Source organism: Simochromis diagramma, unplaced genomic scaffold (assembly GCF_900408965.1).
Source record: "Simochromis diagramma unplaced genomic scaffold, fSimDia1.1 OVJJ01000753.1, whole genome shotgun sequence".
Taxonomy (NCBI): domain Eukaryota; kingdom Metazoa; phylum Chordata; class Actinopteri; order Cichliformes; family Cichlidae; genus Simochromis; species Simochromis diagramma.
Window position 1 is genome coordinate 92,589 of NW_024387523.1, and position 24,147 is coordinate 116,735.

Below are 24,147 nucleotides of genomic sequence, written 5' to 3' on the forward strand. Positions count from 1 at the left end.
AACTGGTGTTTATCCTTCAGTTTGGTTTAATTCAGTTTTCATGATTGATGGTTTGAACTCATTATAGGTTTTAATTTAACTATATTTTTATTTTGTTTTCATTGTTAAACAAAATAAATATTATTTTTAATCTGTGACTTCTGAAGTGAGTTGTTCTCTTTTGCATTTCAATTTTTATATTTCAAATTATATGAATTGATTGAAGCATATCGATGCTTCTTCTTTGTTTATATTATTTTTATTGATTTTTTTAAGCTTAAAATTGTTACAGAAAGTTTTACTTCCAATATCTTTGATCGATAATATTTTCAATAAAACCAAAGCTAATGTTAGATAACTTTTATTTGGGGAATATTATCTGAGCAATTGTTATTTTATCTTTTATTCTGTAATCAGGTTTTCAGGTGATTTTTCAGTTATCAAAAGTCAACAATATTTGTTAGTTTAAAACTCTTCTCATTAGCGCTCCCTGGTGGAGATAAAATGCAAAACTTTTCTGGTATTTCTCACCTGCAGCTTCTTATTGATCATACAGCAGTGATAACAACATTAGCTCATGATGGTATGTGTAGTGTACTCGCACTTTACATACATAAACTATCTGATATTATTAAGTAATAATGATTTAATTTGCATCTCAATTCAGTTCAATAGAATTCTATTTTATTTTATTTATACACGTCACAACAAAAGTCACCTCATTGCGCTGTTAATTAAGCAATAACACCAGAAAAACAGTGAACTTCATATCCGGGTGTAACTACTCGTTAGTTACGACATGTGTACGCATGTTTGTCAAACAGAAAGTATTCACAAGCATAACACTGGTGAATAATACTAATAATAATAAGACAATACAAAGCAGGAATCTTTTAACTTTTAATAGACTACATCAAATGACATGTGGCTCTTCATATACTGAACAAATCATTTTTAAATAATAATAAAATAAAAATAATATTTATAAAGATACTTAAATGAACTTTAGTTAACTTTAATGAGCAGCTGTTGTGTGAAAATGTTTTAAACCCTCATGAAAATTAAAATAGTACTTGGTTTTTAAAATAATCGTTTTAATTATTGTCACCAGATTATCATCAGACCTCCTCACTGATGTTTTATTTGTTGGACTGTTTGGAGAGACAGCAGAGTCACAACGCTTAAAAATGCGTCACGAACGGTTTAAACCCGGAAATCATCAAATAGTTTGGGACATAAGTCGCCTTGTTTTAATCTTTGCCTTCATCTAAACTTTAATATTTATTATTAGGTATTGACAAGATAAACAGACGATTTAATTACCTGTATAATATAATCGATTGTTTCTAAACATTGACATTATCTACTATGATCCATTACAACTAAATGTTTAGCGTACAGGAACTTTCAGGGGAGCAAACAGTCCGTCCATTTGTCTTTCAAATTCAATAAATCTGACATATAAAAAGACAAAAATATAACAGTCAAACTGACCTGCCGCTGCCCCCTGTATTCCCAGGAGAAGAAAGAAGATGAAGGCCTTCATTGTGACCATAAAAAGCCAAAACCTTTAACAGACTTTATGCGTTCGCTTGTCCAGAAAAAGCTGAAATGGAGAACCAGGAGAAACGTCACCATTAGCCTCGATCAGAGCCAATAGGGATTTACTCTGCGAGTAAACGTCACTTAAATCTGGGTAAACCTTTAGGGTTATCAACGAAACTGAAAGTAAAATATCTTTTTTTTTAAACCTTTATTTAAACATGAGTACAATACAAAATGGAATTAAACAGTACTACAATAATGGTGTTGTACTTACAAAAGAATTGTATGCATAGATAAACAAATACAAGAACAGTATTCAGAAACAACAATATAAATATGCTAGGGGGAAAGTAACTGATCAAGCCAGAGAATAAAGTGATTGAAAGATCTTGATTTTTTCACAAACACCAATAGTTTTTATAGCTTTTGGGTTAGTGGAGTTCTTAATTGAGTTAAGATACTGTACAAGTTCAAAGGAGCGAAAGTAAAATATCTTCATATGAACCAGTTTATCACGAAGGGAAGTTCAGTTTCATCTGGTCTTTATACATTTTTATGTTATGACAGGTGTAGTTCATGTTATGTCGCGTATACACTGTATAATTTATTTTCTATTCAGTGGATAAAACCTTGTTAAGTTTCTCAGTGGAGTGATTTGTATTAATTTTAAACGCATACACATACACTGATACACACTCATCCCCCCTCCCTTTCCAAACGCCTTCGATCCTTGTCCCCTCCCGGTGCAGATGGCGGGTCGACTGGACCAGCGCAGACATGCTGTTGTAGGATGGATTCCCAGAACACCGGCTCCTCGTCAGCTCGGGCTAGTAATCAGGTCGTGACAAGTAAGCGCTTTTGCTTCCCCGTACACTGGCACTCATCTCTACTCTCCTTTTTCCGTAGACCGTTCGAGCACTTCCTCACGGCGCCGGAATTGTGTTGTTTGTGTCACTGTAAGTATAACCCCCTGCACTGTGTCCAAAACATGTCTGTGTGTTCTGCTCCCGTGGTCCACCCGCATCGTGTCATAACAAAGAGACAACTCATTTTAAATTGTATTTTTGAGAAATTTGTTCCTAGCAGCTTCTCACAAACAAACACATTTGCTGAAGTTGTTGAAGTGGACTGAAAATCGGTGGCAACAGGAATGGTAACAAACAAGGTAAAGTACTGAGAACAGTAACTAACAGGTAACTGACAAGGTCACGACAGACGTACAGCACAGGAATCCTGAGTTTGAGAGTTTTCCCTGGAGAGAGAGACTATCTGTGGATCTGTTTGTGCTGGCACCCTGGACAGCTAGCAATCATTCCTTTTGTTTGTAACCCTGTTTTTCCTTCACCGTAAATAAACACAATGTCACTGAACCTTTGAGTCTCACACTCTTGAGTCCAATCCTTTCCAGTGTCCATGACAGTTTAATCGATTAACTGAGAAATTGTAGAAAAAAACAGGAACCTGTAAATATTTGGAGTTTAGTTGGATGAAATACTTTCATCATGATTTAATCATCAAACCTGCTGTTGGTTAATTTTCCTTTGACCATCTAATTGAGTATTTGGTTCAAGACTAAGCCACTGTGGTCAAGGCAAGTTAATAGCATCTAAACAAGAGTTCGGACTGTGATCTAAATGACAAATTTTCAATGTACTGCAAAAACAAACAAAAAAACATTAACAGCATGTGTCAGTAAAAACAACAACAAACCTCCAGTTTGGTTGAAGCGCTGCTTTAAATTATTAATGGAGGAAAAAATGCAGTGTTCCTCTCCCAGTGCTGTGTATCTGCTGCATCGTTCATCCACTGCTGTTTGGGTTCAGCTCTCCTGGTGCTGCTGTCATAACGAATCATCTGAACTTCATCAATCATCCCTGTGGACCCGGCTCTGTGGACTCGTGGTCCGTGAGCAGTGTGCGCTATTATTATTATTATTATTTGGTGTGTGTTTCATCTGCACTGCTACTGTTCTCTGTCCACGTTTAGGCAGGTGTGTGTGTGTGCATGTGATGCATAGCTGTTTTCTGTGGCCAAGTCACAGCCACCTGGCCACACCCGAAGTCCTTGCCACACACCTGCTGCTGATCTGGGCTCGTCGGGGGAGCTGTTTAGGAGAGTGATGGAGCTTCCACCGACACGGGATTATTGCATTAGACTTCACAGCAGGCTTCTAGTTTAGTTTAAAAGTCAGTGAGTGTATGTCTGCTGGGTTTAAGTGTTTTAACGGCTGTCTCTATTGTTTTCCTCAGGAGGAGTGTGGGATGAGAGAGAGCAGTGAGCACGGGGAGTGCAGAGACACAGGAGCAGAGAGCACTAAACAGGGACTTTTTGGGAAGAAGACACGACACGGGAGTAAAGGGAGAGCACAGGGATTTATTGTCATTTTCGCACTGTAAGTAAACGCACCACTTGCAGTGAAGAGTCCAGCATTCTGGGTCCTCCTTTCCCCCACATCCCCACGGCTTGCCCTGGCAAACCGTGACAATACCAACAACCACAAACTCTGGGAAGGCTGACTTGAAAAGACGCAGTGAAGAAATATTTCAAAGAGTGGGTCACTGTAAGAAACAGTATGTGTATACTTATTTTACTTGATAAGCTGTAGCGATAAAAGGTTTTAACTCTTTATGAAAATGAAAATGGTATTTTGTGGCGAAAATAAGTTTTGGTTACAGCCACTAAATTACCAACAGACCCCCTGACTGATGTAAATTACAGCTGTTGGATCGTTTAGAAAGACGGCAGGTTCACTTATAAAAAGATGTGCAATGAGAAATTTAAAGAAATAGCTAAGTTCAAAATATAAACATCATTTCTCATCTTCTAATGCTAAATGCTAATTATTGGGAATTAGCATGAAATGCAGGATTTGTTTGTTTTATGCATTTATGTATTCACCTCACACATGAACAATTCCCAGTTCAAGATCAGGAGGAGACACAAACCCAGAATCAGGGAGTCATGAGAAAGTCTACTCCTTGTTTCAGTCCAAGCAGGAATAAATGGGAGGCTTGTGTCAGGAAGGATATTCAGTGTAAAATCTGTACCAGTTAAAGCATGAAGATCGGTCCACATTGGCGACCGTTCGGGAAATAAGATGAGAAGTACATTAAGGTTATAATATAATTATAATCTACAGGGATTTATTCCAGCTGAAACAGGCTGCAATTCTCTGGGGATCAAATGATACAGAAAAAGGCTGCCACAAATAAAAAGACAAAAACATAAAATTCCTAGATAACCTGTCGTCACCTCCTGTATTCCCAGGAGAAGCAGGAACATCAAGACCATCAACATGTAAACTTTTAAGAGACTTGATTAGTTTTATTGTCCACAAAAAGAGACTCAGTGCTTCCTGCTCAGGTGTCAAAGGTCCATCAGAGCAAATAGGAATTCATCCTGAGAGCAAACATCAGTTATATCTGGTTTAAACTCACACATTGAACCGGTTTTTGATTGCATCATAAAATCTGTTCTTTGTGGCTCATGTTGAATTGGAAACAAAAATATCAAAAATGAATTCAATGAATTTCTGTCATGTGGCGCTCTGTGGAGGGTAGAGCAATAACTGTGTGATCACAAATTTGTGTAGTTATTGAGTCGTGATAATATATTGATTATATGTAATTATATTGTCGAAAGCATCATATTCTTTTGTTCATGTCTTCTGTAAATGGCCTGTATTTGTATAGCGCTTTTCTAGTCCCTAATTAGTCCCCATTCACACACTGGTGATGGCAGCTACATTGTAGCCACAGCAGCCCTGGGGCGCACTGACAGAGGCGAGGCTGCCGGACACTGGCGCCACCGGGCCCTCTGACCACCACCAGTAAGCAACGGGTGAAGTGTCTCGCCCAAAGACACAATGACCGGGGCTCGAATCCGCAACCTTCACATTACAAGGCGAACTCCCAACTCTTGAGCCACGATCGCCCACGATGTGGGCCACGATTCTGTGGTAGTTATGTGTTAGCATTTTAAGGTACTTATTTAGTTTCAGTACAAGTCTAATGTTGGACCTACTTTCAGCTCAGCCTGCTATCTACTGTTATCATTCTCATGTAACACGCTATTACCTCTGTACTTCTCGGAAGTGTCAAACAAGAGTCAAACAATGTTCCTAAACATAAAAGTTAGCTCCTTTCAGCTTTTTTCTGCAGCTTCAACACTGAAAACTGTTTGACTGAAGAGAAATTTAAAACCTCTGCAGATGTTTGAACACCTGATGCTGTTCTTTTCATTTCCTTTTTTCCTTGGTACTTTTAATATTTAAGTTCTAGTTACTTCATGGTTTAGTGGTCAACACGTTTTCTTTACACAGAAAACATCAATACTTTTAGACTTGAAGGTGACACAAAAACCAAATCAAACACATGGATCCAAAAACATAGTATAACACAATAGAAATGTGTTTGAACAGACAAATTACAGCTGCTTATAAATTAAAGTGAAAGCAGCATTTAACATAAGAAAAGTTGAACAAAGGATAGAAATGAAAGAGCATCGTCCAGTCTGTTTTTAGGAGAGAGCTGTTCCCATAGTTCCAACAGAGGTGAGCAGCTGCTCTAACAACATTTTTTTTGTTTCCGTTACACTTCATTTTAGTTTTAAAGGCACATTATTTTGGAGTGATCCATGTCAGTGTTTGTATGCAATGCTATGACGTCTTCTCCAACATAACCAGAATGATCATTACTGGTAACTGTTAACGTCCTCAGAGACTGCACCAAACCAAGTGAGATTCATCTAAGCTGATATCACATTTTTTCCATCATTTTTTTCATGTGAAAAGTCAGATCTCCCCTTTAGTTACATCATTTTATAGTTTATAGTTTAGTTTATACAATAGTTTATAATATTAAAGCAAATATTCATGAAACTGTAGCTACAGTCACATAGGAAGAATAAACTCAATGTGGATTCACAACAGGACAAAAATTAAGAATATTGTGGATTTTATTAAAAATTGTCATAACAAACATAGAAAATAAATTAACAGCAATACTTACGTTTCTAATAAACAAACACCAGATATAAAAAATTGTTTACAAGAGAGAGAAAAACACCCTTAAAGTACTGAAGTACGAGAAGTATTTCATCAGCATTCATTAGTGCTGAAAACACACTTCAGTCTCAAAACATTTGAAATGACATTTGAAAGAAAACTAAACAGGTTTATATAAAAAGGTGATAAATTTGTCCAACAAAATAAGAATAAAGGTAGAAAAAAAAAAATAAAAACTAGGAAAACCAGACAATACAGGAGGCAAAGTCAGTGAGCACACAGGGAACAAAAGGAATGAAAAATGTGTTCACAGCATTAATGAAAAGCTACTAAACACAGTGACAAAGAACTCCATCCATCCATTTCCTGTCCTGCGTTCTCGCTGAGATAAAATAAGACAAGAGTGGAGCCAGTCCTCACACACCAGGGCAGAGACGAAGTAACCTTTATCATCAGATTTACAAGTTAAAAAATAGTTTACTCTAATAAATTCGGTGATTTAAAGTCTCTAGTTAAAAATGTGAAAATCCACAAATGTTACGTTAAGGGAAATAAATCAACAAAACCCTGTGAGTATATAAGTGTCATAGATGTAGGTGGACCTGTGTGTTTCTCTTTATGTATATCTACATTTATACAACTGATACTGGAAATATTTAATTTAAATTAAAGTCAACAAGCATGATGGAAAAACAATGATTCACAGTTTAGAGGTAACGAGGTAACAGTCCTCGTTTCAGCGCAAAAATTTACACAGAAATTTAAAAAGAAAAAACAAGAAAACATTATTTTCATTTCTGCAAATCAGCATATTTAGATTGTAATACATTAAAGTCATTAAAGCAAAAGAACTGCAAATTGAGAATTTACCCACAATACTGTTAAAGCAAAACCATTTGTTCTAATTTTGTCAGCTTGGTGTTTTTGTAAACATTCTTATTGGTGTTAATATTTATCCAAACTACAGAAGTGAGACATCTGTCCTGTTCTCTTAAAAATCTCACCTAAACTCACATAAAACAGCAACAATTGTAAAACTAAATAAAAAGTACCTTGTGATTTTTTTAACATCAAATCACACCAAAAAAAAAAACAGATAAAAAAAACAGATAAAAAAGAAGGGGGGAAGCGGAACACATTTTATGAAAGCTTTACAGTTTCTGGCCAACAAAAGTCACACTAATGTTTCACTGAACTGCCTTTAACTTTGATGATGGCATGCATTCACTTCATTAAGCTTATACTGTCTGTTTCCCATATTTATTTTAGTGGAATGCACATGTGTGAAAATGATGTTTCATGAACCACTTCAATAGTAACTTGAGCCTGATGACTCCTGGCATCAGGATCTTGTCTGTGTCATCAGGGAAGACAAAATGTATTAATGGAAAAATCTGTTCATTCAGTGTAGTCAGGTAGCCAGCTGACCCCACGTTGACCTCCAATACATTTGAAGGCTGTTACACTACCCAGGAAAAAGTCCATTTAATGTATGAACTGACTGTGAGCAGTGATGTCTGTCATTCAGGCTTCATAAGGAATCATTTTCTCTTGGACCTCACGGTTTTCTACAGCTGTAGGTCGGAAACACATCGTTAGTCCACAACACTTTTACAAACAACTGACAGATCTGAAAAACTTTTTAATCTACAGAGTGCACATATAACTCAAAGAAAACAGATCAGAAAGGTTTCACTTACGAGATGGAGGTCGTTTGTCTGTAATGAAAGAAAGTAAAAAACAGGGTTTGTTAAACATTATGTATTTAACTCTATGATCTTGTCTTATTATCCAACAGTCATTCTCAGTAAACTCTGGCTCTGAGCCTTACTGTAATAACTGCTGGATGAAACAGTGTGATAAAGCGATGACAGACTCGATGACATCTGTATGCTTTTCAGCATCATTTTATTCACACGGTTGCTGTTAACACGCGGTTGCGGCTTTCCAGTTGCTCGCGAACATACACACCAACAACAACACTGAAATCCAGGACCCAGCACACTTTTAACCCGGCGAGGCATCTTTGCAGATGCCCTGCAGGTGCGTTCACCTCCCCTGCAGCAGCACCGCCAACCACACCCCGCCACAAACAGATTTAGTGTTCAATGTGAATAAAAGAAAGCATCAACTCAAAGTCCTACAAAATCTGCTTTGTCCTCTCACCTGTCTTCTTTTTGTAGATAATGAATACAATCACAGTGATCACAGCAAGAACACCCAGAGCAAGAATCATGTGGATGATCATGAAGAGGGAATTTCCTTTAGATCAAAGAAAAACAAATCAGAACCTGAACAAATGAAACAGGATAGAGAAGATCACCAATCAAAACAGATAACAGCACTGATTATAGACAATATGTCTGTCACTATATGCTTTACCTGTTGTTCATATCTGAATATATTCACTGTGTCTGTGCTTATTTACCCACATTTAACTCTGATGTCTTTGTGCCCACTGAACTTCTGAGAATAAAAACATCCTTTTTAATTTAGTCAGTAAACTTGATTCCAAAATCAAATCATTACCTCTACTCGTTTTATAAAACTGTGGAGTAACTATACTCTGTTAACTGTGGCTGCTCATTCACAAGGTAAAACATGATTTGGGAAAAAGCATTAGTGTTTGGTAAAGAGTCTTAAATTCCTTTTATATTCTTAGTTTGGAAATACAACTCACTTTTATTTTCAGCAGGTTGATGGGAAGATGGGAAACATGTCCCAGTCTAGACTTTAAGTGTGAAATAAACTGACAAAATTGTTCTATTTTTAACACATAAAACTGCATGAACTGCCCTTTACTATGCACTATTATATTACAGTAAACTAAATGTGTGCTTCTGACCTTCATCACTTCTGAGTGCAGACTGACCTTCATTGGTTCTGGTCACTGCTCTGTCCAGTCTGGTGATGATGTCCTTATTTACACCACAGAGCTGAAACACACAATCGTAGCTCCTCCAGTCCTCAGGTTTGACTGATGAAAGATCCAGATCAGCAGAAATCTGGAGGGTCCATCATTGTTGGGCAGGATCTCTCCTCTGTTCACACCCTCATGAAGCTCTTTCCCATCTTTCCTCCACAACAGTTTGGCTTTGTGTGGATAGAAACCTGTAGCATGGCAGGTGATTGGAGAGGAGGAAGACTTCTGGAGGAGAGACACTGAGGGAAGAACTGTTGAAAAAATATGTGTTCGTTATTGTTATTATTACAAATTGTATGTTTGTTGACAATCAATCAACCTATAGCTGATTGATTGTCTTTCCAAGTCCAGTTAAAATCCAGTGTTATTGCACCTGTTCTCCTCAGAGAGCTCCCTGAATAGTTCAGATACTTCTTCAGCCACTCGGGACAAATGTGAGTGAAGTAGTTCTTCTGTCTGGCTGAGAGAGCTCTGTCAGAGTCGTACTTCTGTTTAGCGATGACTGCCTGTTGCTTTGGAGCGATCCACGTCTCTGTCTTAAGGTCAAACGCCAAAAAGTCCTCGCCATCGTAACCCAGCTGATCATAGCCGGTCACATTATTTGTTTCAGTATCCCATTCACAGCCATACATCTCCTGATAAACATGCACACCTGAAAGACAGAAACAGTACAGTGAACCAGAGCAAAGCTGCAGCACAGTCTCATCTCAATACAGACACATCAACCAATCGACAGTCACTGAAACAGAGGATCTACTGTTTCTCCTGCTGTTTACTGGTTCAGTGGAAACTAATTAAAACAAACTCTCATCAACACAGTTTAAACTTTACAGAGAAAAAACAGAAACAGACTGAGATGCTGTACTCTGAGTCCCTATCTAACCTGCACTTCTATAGACATATATAAATAGGACTACAGGTTACACGCCTATATACATAATATATAGGCACATACAGTATTTAAAGCTTAAACTAATCATGACAGCACGGTGGTTAGCACTGTTGCCTCACAACAAGAAGGTCTTGAGTTTAATTCCACCATCAGGCCAGGGTCTTTCTGCATGGAGCTTGCATGTTCTCCCTGTGTTTGCGGGGTTCTGCGGCTTCCTCCCACAGTCCAAAGACATGCAGTTAGTGGGGATAGGTTAATTGGAAACACTAAATTGCCCATAAATTGCCGAATGGTTGTCTGTGTCTATGTGTTAGCCCTGCGACAGACTGGAAACCTGTCTAGGGTTTACCCTGCCTCTTGCCCTAAGAGAGCTGGGACAGGCTCCAGCAGCCCCTGCGACCCTGAAAAGGAGAAGTGAATGGATGGACTAATCGTGCTCTTTATGATTTGAGAGATGGGAGCTGCTGATTGGTTCCCATCATCAAGTGGCCGCTTTAAAAACCCTCTGCAGCAGTTGTTCCCTGGGAGTAACTGACATCAGCAGCAAACCTGTCCTTGGCCTCCAAACCCTTAGTGACAAATTGTCATGTGTGTCTTCAGTGAACTGTTGGGTTTGTATATAGTGTTGTAGATACTCTTTTAGTGAACGCTACTGCCTGAATGCTAACAGAGGTCTGTGGTCACATCTTGTCATTTTGTCTGTGTCCTGTTTTCCTTCTCTCACCCCAACCGGTCTCAGCAGATGGCCCCGCCCCTCCCTGAGCCTGGTTCTGCCGGAGGTTTCTTCCTGTTAAAAGGGAGTTTGTCTTTCCCACTGTCGCCAAAGTGCTTGCTCATAGGGGGTCATATGATTGTTTTTCTATCTATCTATTATTGTACGATTTACTGTGCAATATAAAACGCCTTGAGGCGACTGTTGTTGTGATTTGGCGCTATATAAATAACATTGAATTGAATTGAATTGAATCTCAGAGCTTACAGTTTATTTGACCAATAGGAGGGGAGCAGAGAGAAAATCCTCCATCCAACTTTTTGTCTACTAAAAACTGACATGTGAAAATAAAATTGATAACAAACCAAAAACCAAATAATAAGACAGCATCCAAAGTCCTAATCAGGCCCCATCAAATCTGAAAGCCCTCATCATATCATATTATCGTCCTTCTCACACTACAGGTTTATTTGTGGTAGCAGGTCGAGCTTTAACCTCACTACTATAGGAGCGTTCCCAGTTTGGATTGCAGAGACAGACCTGCTCTACTTTTAAGATTAGACTTCCTCTGTTTTTGTAAACCACTTCTGTACCTCATTAAACTGTCTCCTGTGTGTTTGGTCCCTCAAAGTCACTGCTGCTGTCAATTAGTGCTAAACAATTAAATTAGTGTGAATGGAACATTTTTAAGTTTTAGTGGTTGAAAGTTGGATTTTATAGAAACTGAATCACAAAATCCCAGATGTTTCTAAACGCCTGTTCATTACTCACCCCCTGTTTCATTTAGGCGCTGCTTCACAAATTCAATGTTCCCTTTGAAGATCTGCTCATCCGCGATGGATGCCCGAGTCTGTCTGTCCCAGTACAGAGCTCCTTCACTCTTTGCCATCCAGTCCTGCTTGGGACTCTCTTTTTTTTATTTTACTGTCATAGTACGTGAATGGCTGCCCATCTAACACGCCCACAGTCACAAACTCTGGAAAATGTGGAATTCCTGATGATGCCGTGTAGAAGTACTGCAGCAAATGTGTAACTGTGGCACAAGAAAATAACACACAGAGGAGCATACTGTTAAACATCAGAAACATGATTGTGATTATCATTAGATTTTCCATCATCATGTTTTTTATTAGAAACCTTAAAACTTGCTTTCATTAATACATTTTTGCAAACACCTCACAAATATGCAGATTTATAATAATTTGATCCATTTCAAAATGTCTTTTTATTCACTTTATCTGTGAAATATTATGTAGGTGACTATTAACATATGATGTTCACATCCTGGAATCTTTCAGCCATTACAGCATACTTTGTACAGGTGCACACACATCGTGTAAATGTCATGCTTGATTTTTGGTTTTGCATGAGTTGTTTTATAATTTTATAGTTCTGTTTTTAATCCCTGTAGTTGTGACAGTCATTGCATTGCACTCAGTTTATATTGCCCAGGACAGCCCCATCCTGCGAGAGTTCATGCCCCAGAAGGACTCTGGCTTTGACCTATCAGGGTGAGCCTTACCAACAATAAGAGAGTGTAGCGGGAAGGATGATGAGCAAGTCATGGGATGGTTATATTTTAAAGAGATCTGGCCATGGGGGCAGCAGAAAATGTAGCAGAATTAAAATATTAGAGTTCTATAAAGATATTTTAGTGCGCTAAAAAGGCTATAATGTAGATACTATACTCATATAACAGTCATAAATATACTCACCTCTTTATAAATCCTGTTCACTGTGTTTACCAGTTTACCAGCAAAATCAAGACGCTGGCTGTTCCACTCATCTTAAACTAACTTTTATGGTTTGGGATTATAACTTCACCCACAGCTGAATTAGTTTTTTGTTTGTTAAATATAATTTTGATATTTTGTTCTTTTCTTCAATGTTTTGACCCCCTTGGAAGAGGTGTTTACATATTTACTGTTAGTTTTTTAAATTGTAAATACATTTTTTTTAAAGTTGTTGTTGTTGTTTGTTTGTTTTTTAAACTTGCCTCTGCTTCCTTGGCTACACACTGCTATCCACCTGTTCAAAAGGTTTTTCCCTTCACATAAACACAATGCTGGTTCGGCTGTTATTATAGAAGATAACTACATGGGTCAACTCACCTGCTGCTGCTTCGGATAGTCCAAGAAAAATCACACTCAGAACAAGGAAGGTCTTGATTTTTGCTTAAGAGCTGGTAGATGGACAAATTGGGTATAACTTAGAGCATCGATCTTCCAAGATCAACCTCTACTCATCCAATAACAATCAGGCAGAGCGGAGCGTCACTTAATGCAGAGGGAACGTGTTCAAGAAGATCGTTGATAAAAAATGAAAATGAAAGTAGTTTATAGCTTGTTTTTTTTCGTTTTGTGGCCAGAGACAGTTGAGGTGTTATTATCATCTGTGACAATTTGCGCAGGTCACACGTTGTAAAATTCTTGGTCTTGTGTTTATCATCATCTCAGTATGTTTACCACAGTTCTGATAAAATATCACATTTCGACATGCACTGAAGTGTGACGTCAGCGATTTCAGTGACTAAATTTGAAAAAAGCTCCGCCCGGTGCTAAAAACCTGAAGTGCAGTTTCTGAAGGCAAAGCTTATATCAAGGAATTATTTCATTCCCAAGCTCGAGTATTGTTTGGCCCATTTCTACCGTTGGCAAACTGATAATGTTAATCACACGCAAAGAAAGAAAGAAAAAGAAAAACAGGTGCTGTTGTGTCCAGGTCATTTCAGTTCGTTGCTAGGTGGTTTCCAGGCAACGTGGTGGCGCCATAATGTTTAACATTATTTATGCTTTTTTGGATATTAATTTGACTGTTACTCCCGTGAATTAAAATACGATGTTCAGTAAAACAACAATAACCTAACATCGATCATAGTGTTTTCTGTTGAGAGGTTGCTGGCTGATCTGTAGACATGAAAACATGGTGTGTTCTACTTTTCTGTGTGAAATGTTCATGTAGTTGACTTACAAATTATTTTTATTTTTAAATAACACAATAAGAAAAACTACAGCACATTAGGACATCCTGTAAAATCCTGCTGTCCCTTCATAAACACAAATAGATTATGAATAGTATTCAGTGGTTAATGTAATTTTTCTGATCCTCTTTTCTTCAAAAATTCAAATTCAGTTTGAACCTGATTATTCACAGAAAGTTTTTAAAACTGTTGTTTATCCTTCAGTTGGTTTAATTCAGTTTTCATGATTGATGGTTTGAACTCATTTATTTTTTAACTATATTTTTATTTTGTTTTCATTGTTAAACGAAATACATATATTTTTAATCTGTGACTTCTGAAGTGAGTTGTTCTCTTTTGCTTTCAATTTTTGATATTTCAAATTTATGAATTGATTGAAGCATATCGATGCTTCTTCTTTGTTTATATTATTTTTTATGAGTTTTTAAGCTTAAAATTGTTACAGAAAGTTTTACTTCCAATTCTTTGATCGATAATATATCAATAAAACCAACGCTATGTTAGGTAACTATTATTTGGGGAATTTATCTTAGCAATTGTTATTTTATGGTTTTTCTGGAATCAGGTTTTCAGGGGTTTTCAGTTATCAAAAGTCAACAATATTTGTTAGTTTAAAACCTTCTCATTAGCGCTCCCTGGTGGAGATTGTTTTAAAATTGCAAAACTTTCTGGTATTTCTCACCTCCAGCTTCTTATTGATCATTCAGCATGATACAAAAATTAGTTCGTGTGGTATGTGTGATGTTTGGCACTTTACATACATAACTATCTGAATTATAGTAATAATGATTTAATTTGCATCTCAATTCAGTTCAATTGAATTCTATTTTATTTATTTATACACCTCACACAAAAGTCACCTCATTGCACTGTAATTAAGCAATAACACCAGAAAAACAGTGAACTCCATATCCGGGTGTACTACTCGTTAGTTACGATTGTGTGCGCATGTCAAACAGAAATATTCACAAGCATAACAGTGTGAATAATACTGAAGACAATACAAGCAGGAGTCTTTTAACTTTTAATAGACTACATCAAATGACATGTGGCTCTTCATATACTGAACAAATAATTTAAATAATAGTAAATAAATAATTTATAAAGATACTTAAATGAACTTTAGTTAACTTTAATGAGCAGCTGTTGTGTGAAAATGTTTTAAAACCCTCATGAAATTAAATGGTACTTGCTTTTAAAATAAACGTTTTAATTATTGTCACCAGATTATCATCAGACCTCCTCACTGATGTTTTATTTGTTGGAATGTTTGGAGAGACAGCGAGTCACAACGCTTAAAAATGCGTCACGAACGTTTAAACCCGGAATCATCAAATAGTTTGGGACATAAGTCGCCTTGTTTAATCTTGCCTTCATCTAAACTTTAATGTTATTTTTAGGTATTGAAGAGATAAACAGACGATTTAATTACCTGTATAATATAATCGATTGTTTCTAAACACTGACATTATCTACACTGTAAAAAAAAAAAAAATTAATATAAAAGTTCTTCTGTATATTTTACAGTTTTGTACTCTTTTTCTGGAATATCATTAAATTTACTAAGTAGACTGTGATTTTACATGTCAAATGTAAAATAACATAACATCACTGTAAATGTAATAAAACACAATTTTCTTGTTTTTTAAATATTTTTTTTGTACATATGCATACAGTGGGGCAAAAAGTTTTTCAGCCACCGATTGTGCAAGTCCCCCACCTAAATGATGACAGAGGTCAGTAATTTGCACCAGAGGTACACTTCAACTGTGAGAGACAGAATGTGAAAAAAAATCCATGAATCCACATGGTAGGATTTGTAAGAATTTATTCGTAAATCAGGGTGGAAAATAAGTATTTGGTCAATAACAAAAATACAACTCAATACTTTGTAACATAACCTTTGTTGGCAATAACAGAGGTCAAACGTTTACTATAGGTCTTTACCAGGTTTGCACACACAGTAGCTGGTATTTTGGCCCATTCCTCCATGCAGATCTTCTCGAGAGCAGTGATGTTTTGGGGCTGTCGCCGAGCAACAGGACTTTCAACTCCCGCCACAGATTTTCTATGGGGTTGAGGTCTGGAGACTGGTAGGCCACTCCAGGACTTTCAAATGCTTCTCGGAGCCACTCCTTTGTTGCCCGGGCGGGTGTGTTTTGGATCATTGTCATGTTGGAGACCCAGCATCATTTTCATCTTCAAAGTTCTCACTGATGGAAGGAGGTTTTGGCTCAAAATCTCACGATACATGGCCCCATTCATTCTGTCCTTAACACGGATCAGTCGTCCTGTCCCCTTGGCAGAAAAACAGCCCCATAGCATGATGTTTCCACCCCCCATGCTTCACAGTAGGTATGGTGTTCTTGGGATGCAACTCAGTTTTTTCTTCCTCCAAAACCACGAGTTGAGTTTTTTCCAAAAAGTTCTACTTTGGTTTCATCTGACCACATGACATTCTCCACTCCTGTGCTGTATCTCCATGTGCTCTCTGGCAAACTTCAGACGGGCCTGGACATGCACTGGCTTCAGCAGCGGAACACGTCTGGCACTGCGGGATTTGATTCCCTGCCGTTGTAGTGTGTTACTGATGGTGACCTTTGTTACTTTGGTCCCAGCTCTCTGCAGGTCATTCACCAGGTCCCCCCGTGTGGTTCTGGGATCTTTGCTCACGTTCTCATATCATTTTGACCCCCACGGGATGAGATCTTGCGTGGAGCCCCAGATCGAGAGAGATTATCAGTGGTCTTGTATGTCTTCCATTTTCTGAGTGATTGCTCCCACGTTGTTTTTCACACAAGCTGCTTGCCTATTGTAGGATTACTCTTCCCAGTCTGGTGCAGGTCTAAAATACTTTTGGTTTCGAAAGCTCTTTGGTCTTGGCATGGGGAGTTTTGAGTCTGACTGTGTTGAGGCTGTGGACAGGTGTTTTTATACAGATGATGAGTTCAAAACAGGTGCCATTCATACAGGTAACGAGTGGGGGACAAAAAGCTTCTTACAGAAGACGTTACAGGTCTGTGAGAGCCAGAGATTTTCCTGTTTGAGGTGAACAAATATCTATTCATAATTTACGAATAAATCTTTACAAATCCTACCATGTGAATTCATGGATTTTTTTTTCACATTCTGTCTCTACAGTTGAAGTGTACTCTGGTGCAAATTACTGACCTCTGTCATCATTTAAGTGGGGAACTTGCAACTCGGTGGCTGACTAATACTTTTTTGCCCCACTGTATTTAGATTGAAAAATACATTCAGAATGTATCATAATTTCACAAATTTTGTCTGTTATTTGAGAGATTGATCTGTTAATTCAAATGTAATACTATGAAAAATATATAAATGATTGACAATTAATGAGAATAATTAATAATTAAAGGAGTATTTGAATTATAATTTTGCTGAAAATTTCATGTCATCTAGGTCTGTTTCAATATTCAGAGGTAACAGTGAAAATATAATTAATAGGATAAAAACTAAAAAACATAAAAACATTGCACGGCCACGCTGTGCTAATATATATTTAAAAAAATAAATGTAGAGGTAGGATTGCAATAAATAAATCTCAAAGTATTCACAACATTCCTGAACAGAAATAGGCCTCTGCACCTGGGGTGAGGGCGTGGCCCAAAAACAATGTTACATGCCATTGGTGTTGGGACACATAATAACATGACGCTAAGCATCGGCCAATGAATGTGAACTAACAACCACAAGGTCGCGGGTATGGCTGTGGAAAGTAGTGATGGTAAACTTGATTATTTTTGCTGAATCGAGTTTGAATGAGCACTCACCAAGTGAATCGGGTTTTTTGAGTCATTTGAGTCACTGAGTCGTTGACCAGAGTGCAAAAATGTACATTTTCACTCAACTTAATTTGTTTCTCTTGTCATGTATATCCTACTGCTAAGATGATGATTGAAAAAGAAAAACAACTATTTTATGGAGCAAAAAAGAGCAAAAAAAATTCTAAAGGGAACATTTATTTTTATTTTATTTTAGTAGTATTTTCCTCAATGTGTCAAATATATATTTTCCCATCTAAATGTCCACTGAGCTGGGCCAGGGGGCGGTAATGGCCTTAACATTGGTTGCCAACCAAGAAGAAGAGAGAAGCTGCGAGCCAGGAGGGAGGGGGTGAGTGAGTCCTGAGTGATTCGCTTACGCTATGATTCAGCACAGGAAGGGAGGGGGTGAGTAGCTCAAATGTGCTGTTAGCTGTTAGCAGAGCGATGCTACTGTGAACCGAGGAGCTATGTCTTGATGTGAGCTTCTACTCAGGGTTTTTCTCTCCAGTTCAGAGCAGAAATGTTTTTGTTAAGAAACTGGCTGTTGTTTTTTTCCCCACAGTTTAATTATAAGCTAATATATTTCTACTAATGAAATTAGTTTGCTAAGAGCAACAGGGATGAGTCAGTGAGTCAGTTGGGCTTGTGATCATGATTCACGAGTCAGTAAAGTGATTCTCGAGTATTGAACGATTCATTATGATTCGCGCATCACTAATGGAAAGCGCGCTGGAAGGAGAGGGTTGGTGAAAGATCATCCATGCAGTGTGCAAGGCAAGTATATCAAACTCAGCTTAGTAGATTTAACTTGGAATTGCTTGACCACTATGGCTCGTAGTTTACTGAGACGGTAAAAGGCATGGAATCGCAGCTATGAAGCAAAGGACGTCGTTGTCAGTATAGGTGCAGTTAGCGGCTGGTCTAGCTGTATATCGTGGGGTCGGGACGGTCCGCGGCTTGGCCGAGCGGGGCGCCTGGGGATTTGGGGCGACGTGCGGCTCTTGGGATCGAACGAAGCTGCTGCGAGCCGGATCTTGAAGTGAACGATGCGCCGATCTTGAATGTTATGAGAGTACCGATCCTTGAACGTGACGACTGCGAGCCGGCTCCTTATGGGAGTACGTGGGTTTTGTTTTTTTTTTCTCCTGCCCTCTCTTTCACTTTTTTTCGCTCAGGCGAGCACCCTTGTCTGGAAGCCTGTGTTCGCCACAAATAAAAAAAACAGCTAGCTATCCAGAAACTCAAAATTGGAGTTATTTTCGAATTCGACTATTAACTCAAAATTTCGAGGAAATAACTCGCAAATTCGGAGAAATAACTCAAAATTTCGAGTTACTTTTCTCAAAATTTCGAGTTAGCTCGCCAATCAAAATACGTGAATGAGGTCGGCTTTCTTGTTTACCGGAAGCATATGGCGCAGGGAACGCACTCAAAAACGCGATCCCAACAAATTGGTGCTTTCGCGAGTACGTTTGCTGATAGTAACACCATGTGATTCAGTAATAAACACAGGATTTCATCATTTGTGAAGCCAGGCTGAAACACTCGCAATCTGTGCATTCACGACTGGATGTAATACGGCAGCTGCTGTAGCATTTGTAGCTGAGGGCTTCAGCTTCCGGGTAACGGGAAATGAAGTCATTCACGTAGTTACTGATTGCAGCGCTAAACTCGAAATTTTGAGTTACTTTTTCAAAATTTTGAGTTAATAAATCGAAATTTCGAGAATAACTCGAAATTTGAGAAAATAACCGGAATTTCGAGAAATAACTCGAAATTTTGAGTTATGGATCCTTTTTTTTTTTTTTAGTGGCGGAAACGGGCTTCCATACCCTTGTGTTTGCGCCTGAGCAGAGACGGCCAACAGAGCCTTGCGTTTGCGCCCCTCCCCCCTCTGCTCAGCGCTGAGCTGAGGGGGCGGGGCGGTTAGTTACACTCGCCACAGCAGTAGCACACAAAGAGCAGGAGGGAGAGGGAAAGAAAGAGAGCCGAGCAAAACAACAAGAGAAACACCGTCACATTGGAAAGTACCGTAAAGAAATGAGTGTGACACCAAGAAAAGAAGCCAGTCTGGAACCATTTCAATCTTATTGACAAAACAAAAGCAGAGTGTAGAGTCTACAAGAAAAGGATATCATATAGAGCCGGTCCACAAACAACACCACAGGCACCTAAGAACTGTCCATCCATCAGTGCAATGGAGATGAAAAACGCCGTCAGTTGAGTGTGATATTATATTTCTAAATGCCAACCTTTCCCTTAATTAGATCTGGGCGTTCTTTTTTTTCCCTTTTTTTCCCTATTGTGATTTATATTTTATTGTGTTGTGGTTTGCAGTTGTTTGTGTGTTTCACTTTAAATTTGTTTTTAAAGGAAAAGCTGAAAATTTAAGTAGTTAAAAGTTGAAATGTATGAATGTACATAGTTGGTTTCTGTATTTTAATTTTTATTAATTTATGTGGGTGAATAAATAAAAGTATTTACAGTGGCCCCCCTAGAGACAGCACGTACACACTCCAAAACACGTACAAACTCCGGAGCACTACAAACTCCAAAACACAACGGAAGTGCTCCGGATGCTAGGGCCGTGTGAGCTTTTGTACCTAGTGCTACACAAGCCAGGAAGTACCAACATCGGAGTTGGGTGTTGGTAGTACAGGTAAATGAGTTTTTTTTATTATTTGATATATTATCTATATATATATATTGCTGTTTGTGTATTAATACAAAAGCAATGACATACCTGCTTCGCATTGTGTATTTAAGTGATCTAGGGTCGCTCTGTTTGGGAGTTCAGTTAACGCTAGAAATGTGTTTTGGAGTTTGACGTGCTTGGAATTCTGAGTGTTGGAGTGTTGTGACGTGTTCACTCAGGGGCCCCCATAAATATTATATATAAACATACATAAAGAAAACCACGTTTTTTTACATTACTAATTCCTTTTGTGCATAATTTATATTGTGTGATAATTAATAATTAAGCAACAAAACAACCTGAAGAGCCGGTTGGGAGCCGAAAGAGCCGGCTCTTTTTAGTGGCCGAGCCGAAAGAGCCGGTTCTCTCAAAAGAGCCGGAAATCCCCTCACCTACTTATACTATCTTGCTGGCTAGCAGAGTTGTTGTTCGCCTAATTTGTTAGCTGCCAGCTTTCTGTGACCATGTAAACACAGCAGTTGCTACGCGGATAGTTTCTACACCGCTCATACCCGTTGGGGCCCGACCTGACAGCTGCCACTGATGCATTGTCTTATGCTCTTGTAGAGAGTCGTGCGTGCCCAGATGTGCTGCGTGATGAACTGAGAGCAATAGGAATAGAAGTACGCCACTGTGCTAGCTTGGACAGGAAGCCAAGTATTTCCTTCTATTTTGTGGAAAGGAAGTAGGGCTAAGCAGCTGAGGCGAATTATTTGACTACATTTCAACGCATTGCTACATGTATTTGGATTTTGGCAGGTTTTCATTGATTCATAAGGTTTTGTTTCTTCCCCTGCAGATTAGTAGCGTGATTCTCAATTTATTCAGTAAGCTGTGAAGGTGAGTATTGTGCTGCTTTAAGGAGTCAAAAGATTACACCTGTCACAGTTGTGGTGCTTAATGTAAATGTTTGGCACCCATGGTCACACATTTCAGTTTCATGTGAACAGTTTAAGCAATAGAAGATGACTAAATCCTCTCCAAATGGCTTAAGTTATAGACTGACATTTAATTTTAAATAAAATACTTTTCATATTTTTTACACCGAAAAGGAAAAGGCCCACAGCAAAGTTTGGACACCCCTTGTAGCTTGCACCGTCGGGCCCAAACTGCATGCCAGGTTGTAATGATTTACATCCGCTGTTGTACATTGCAGTAGTTGTTTGGCGTCATTTGTGGACTTGTTTTTTTTGTCCCCTTGTCTTCTTGTTTCATGTACACAACAAACTCTACTTGCCATGCCGCGCACTTCATGTTTATTTGGACCAGGCACTGTGAATGGCCAATCACTATCTTCTCACGTGCGCACTTATCCTGATGTTTGGCCTTCTACTGCACGAAAACATTTCTTACCCAGTAGCCCCCGCAGCACCCTTGAATTCTTGCACCGTAAGGCGGCAACAGTCAATTTCTATCCATTGAGACATAAATGATCGCAGACACGTGAAATCTAAAGTATGCAATCCAATCAAAACATCAGATCTCCTTTCATTTGCAGCCTAAAACACATAAGCTGAGCATGCTTGAGTGTTAGCTGATTTGCTGATGATAAATCAACAAATAACTAATTTTTGCGTTTCAGATGGCTGTCTTGAAATATCCTTGCATTCATCGCTTCATGTCAAGTTACTCGAAGCAGACCTTTGAGTAGATGTTCACAGTGTTTCACTTACCCTGAAACAGCATTTGCAACTAGAACTCACAGGTTAACCAAACATTTTGCCTCACCCCTCTGTTCCACAATGACCTGTATGTCCAAACACGCACTCAAAAGCAAGCTCATCCTACCACTTAGATTCATTGCAAATGTAAAAAAAAACACCTACAGTCCAGTCCTCAGTTTCTTATGAAGTTGTTGTTTTTCATTCGACAGCAGATGCCTTAAGATAAACCCCGACAAGGGATCCAAAGTGGAGTGGAACACGTCTAAGAAAAACCTTGCAGTCCATCACAAAGGTTCTGACGTTGATCGCCAAAATTGCGCGGACTATGAGTGGAGACGGCATAAAAGTTCTTATTTTATCCTGAGGATAACATTACTGCTGTTTCGTAGCACTGGTTCTCCGGTTCATGGTCACTGTCAACAGCCACGGGTGGCCTGCTGATAGGGGTAAAGTGAAATATAGGCTGCAAATCCTATTCACTTAGCTGCATTAGTGCTAGCCAGTTGGTTTTGTTACGCTGTCTGCTGACAGGCTCTCTGTCACTCTGTCCTGCTTTAGGTGTAGCATTGTGTAAGTATTTATCTTCATTCCAGTCAGTTGTAATAGGCTATACACTGACACTTGTGGTGCTTGCTCTGCAAACACAGTTCCCATTCGTTCAGTTATTTTGGTAAAAGTTGTGTTAAAGTGGACAACTTACTAACATATCCATACTTATCGTAAGTATAAATCAAGCATAACAATGAGGCTTTTGTTTTACTCGAGTTGTTCTTTGCATTGATTACTTTGAAATTTCTCCAAAGGGAACCCAAATGGCCCAGCAGCAGCCTGAATGTGGACTTTCCAGAAAGCTAGAGCTACTTCTAAACCTGCAGGTTATGTGCCTCAAATATACCCCTTTTCGTTGCTCCAGATGTGGGGAGGCAGGCATGCCCGTTCGGGTGGCATCGTCCCCTCTTTTGTGCTCCAATGTGTGTTCTGCATACCTTCTTTTTTCTACGTGCTTTTGTTTATGCATTACTTGTTAGTTGTTTCTTGGATGTTCCAGGCAAGGTTATCTTTTTGTCAATAAAATCCCATGTTTAATGTTGAACCATGTCTCATGTTCTTATAAGTAAAATAACAAAACATCTCAAACTCGCTCAAACACAACATATGATCAAGAACATACATAATCTTGAGTAATTATACCAGGGTTTTGTTTAATAAGGGTTTCTTGGGCTGTTTTGTGGACAGATAAAACCCACAATTTACAGGGAGACATTATATTCAAAACTGAAAGTCCCAGTAATATTCAGGAAATTTATGTTAAATACACTTCAAATCTAAATTTACATGTGATATTAGTAAACTTAACAGTGAATGTAATTTAAGCCAATATTCAGTTTTTGACATGTTTTGAAAGTAAATCCATTATTTTGCTGTATAATGTAGTATTACATCAAATATATTGAAATTATAACTTTTTTACTCAAATAATGTTTTAACCCAACTGTTAAACTGTCTTTCTGTAAATTAAAGGATTATATTCATATTGCCACATTCATTGACTGTTTTAGGGAAATTTATTGTTTAATCACATTAACATGTTGCTAATTTAATGTTTAAAAGCACTGAAAAAGGCAAAATCCCATGTAAAATTAGGGCAACAATTGTATTTCATTACTGAAAATAACCGTATTTTTATGAGGAAGTTATTTTCTGTTATTTTACGGTATTATTTGGCGCCCCAGCTGCCGGAATATTTTACTGTTTTTTTTAAGTGTTTTAACAGTGTACTAGGATCCATTACAACTAAAATGTTTAGCGTATTTCTGGGGAGCAAACAGTCCGTCATTTGTCTTTCACAATACATAATCTGACATAAAAAAGACAGAAATATAACAGTCAAACTGACCTGGCTGCTGCCCTCTCGTATTGCCCAGGAGAAAAAAAGAAGCATGAAGGCCTTCATTTCTTCT

At 38.2% G+C, this 24,147-nt stretch overlaps 2 protein-coding genes and 1 long non-coding RNA gene across 20 annotated transcripts in view; 2 read left to right on the forward strand and 1 right to left on the reverse strand.

Moving 5' to 3' along the window:
* The window catches only part of LOC120726645 (class I histocompatibility antigen, F10 alpha chain-like), a 162,419-nt gene that overhangs the window by 70,724 nt on the left and 67,548 nt on the right, over window positions 1-24,147 (forward strand). The gene's annotated exons all lie outside the window — the stretch shown is intronic.
* LOC120726643 (H-2 class I histocompatibility antigen, Q9 alpha chain-like) overlaps window positions 1-24,147 on the reverse strand; it is an 87,814-nt gene that overhangs the window by 45,428 nt on the left and 18,239 nt on the right. For 3 of the 18 annotated variants that reach the window (XM_040020371.1, XM_040020377.1, XM_040020375.1), the window contains exon 1: window positions 1,474-1,585. The exons of 12 other annotated variants lie outside the window; for them this stretch is intronic. In XM_040020371.1, the coding sequence (XP_039876305.1) occupies window positions 1,474-1,534 (61 nt within the window). In that variant the 5' untranslated portion in view covers window positions 1,535-1,585. Of the gene's footprint in view, window positions 1-1,473; window positions 1,586-3,282; window positions 3,453-9,407; window positions 9,704-9,825; window positions 10,105-24,147 lie in introns of those variants that run through there. 3 more of the 18 variants (XM_040020382.1, XM_040020364.1, XM_040020381.1) reach the window with 3 other exon arrangements.
* Window positions 27-22,714, forward strand: LOC120726656. Its single transcript, XR_005694365.1, has 3 exons — window positions 27-133; window positions 21,643-21,645; window positions 22,690-22,714. It is a non-coding gene; the product is annotated as an uncharacterized LOC120726656 (long non-coding RNA).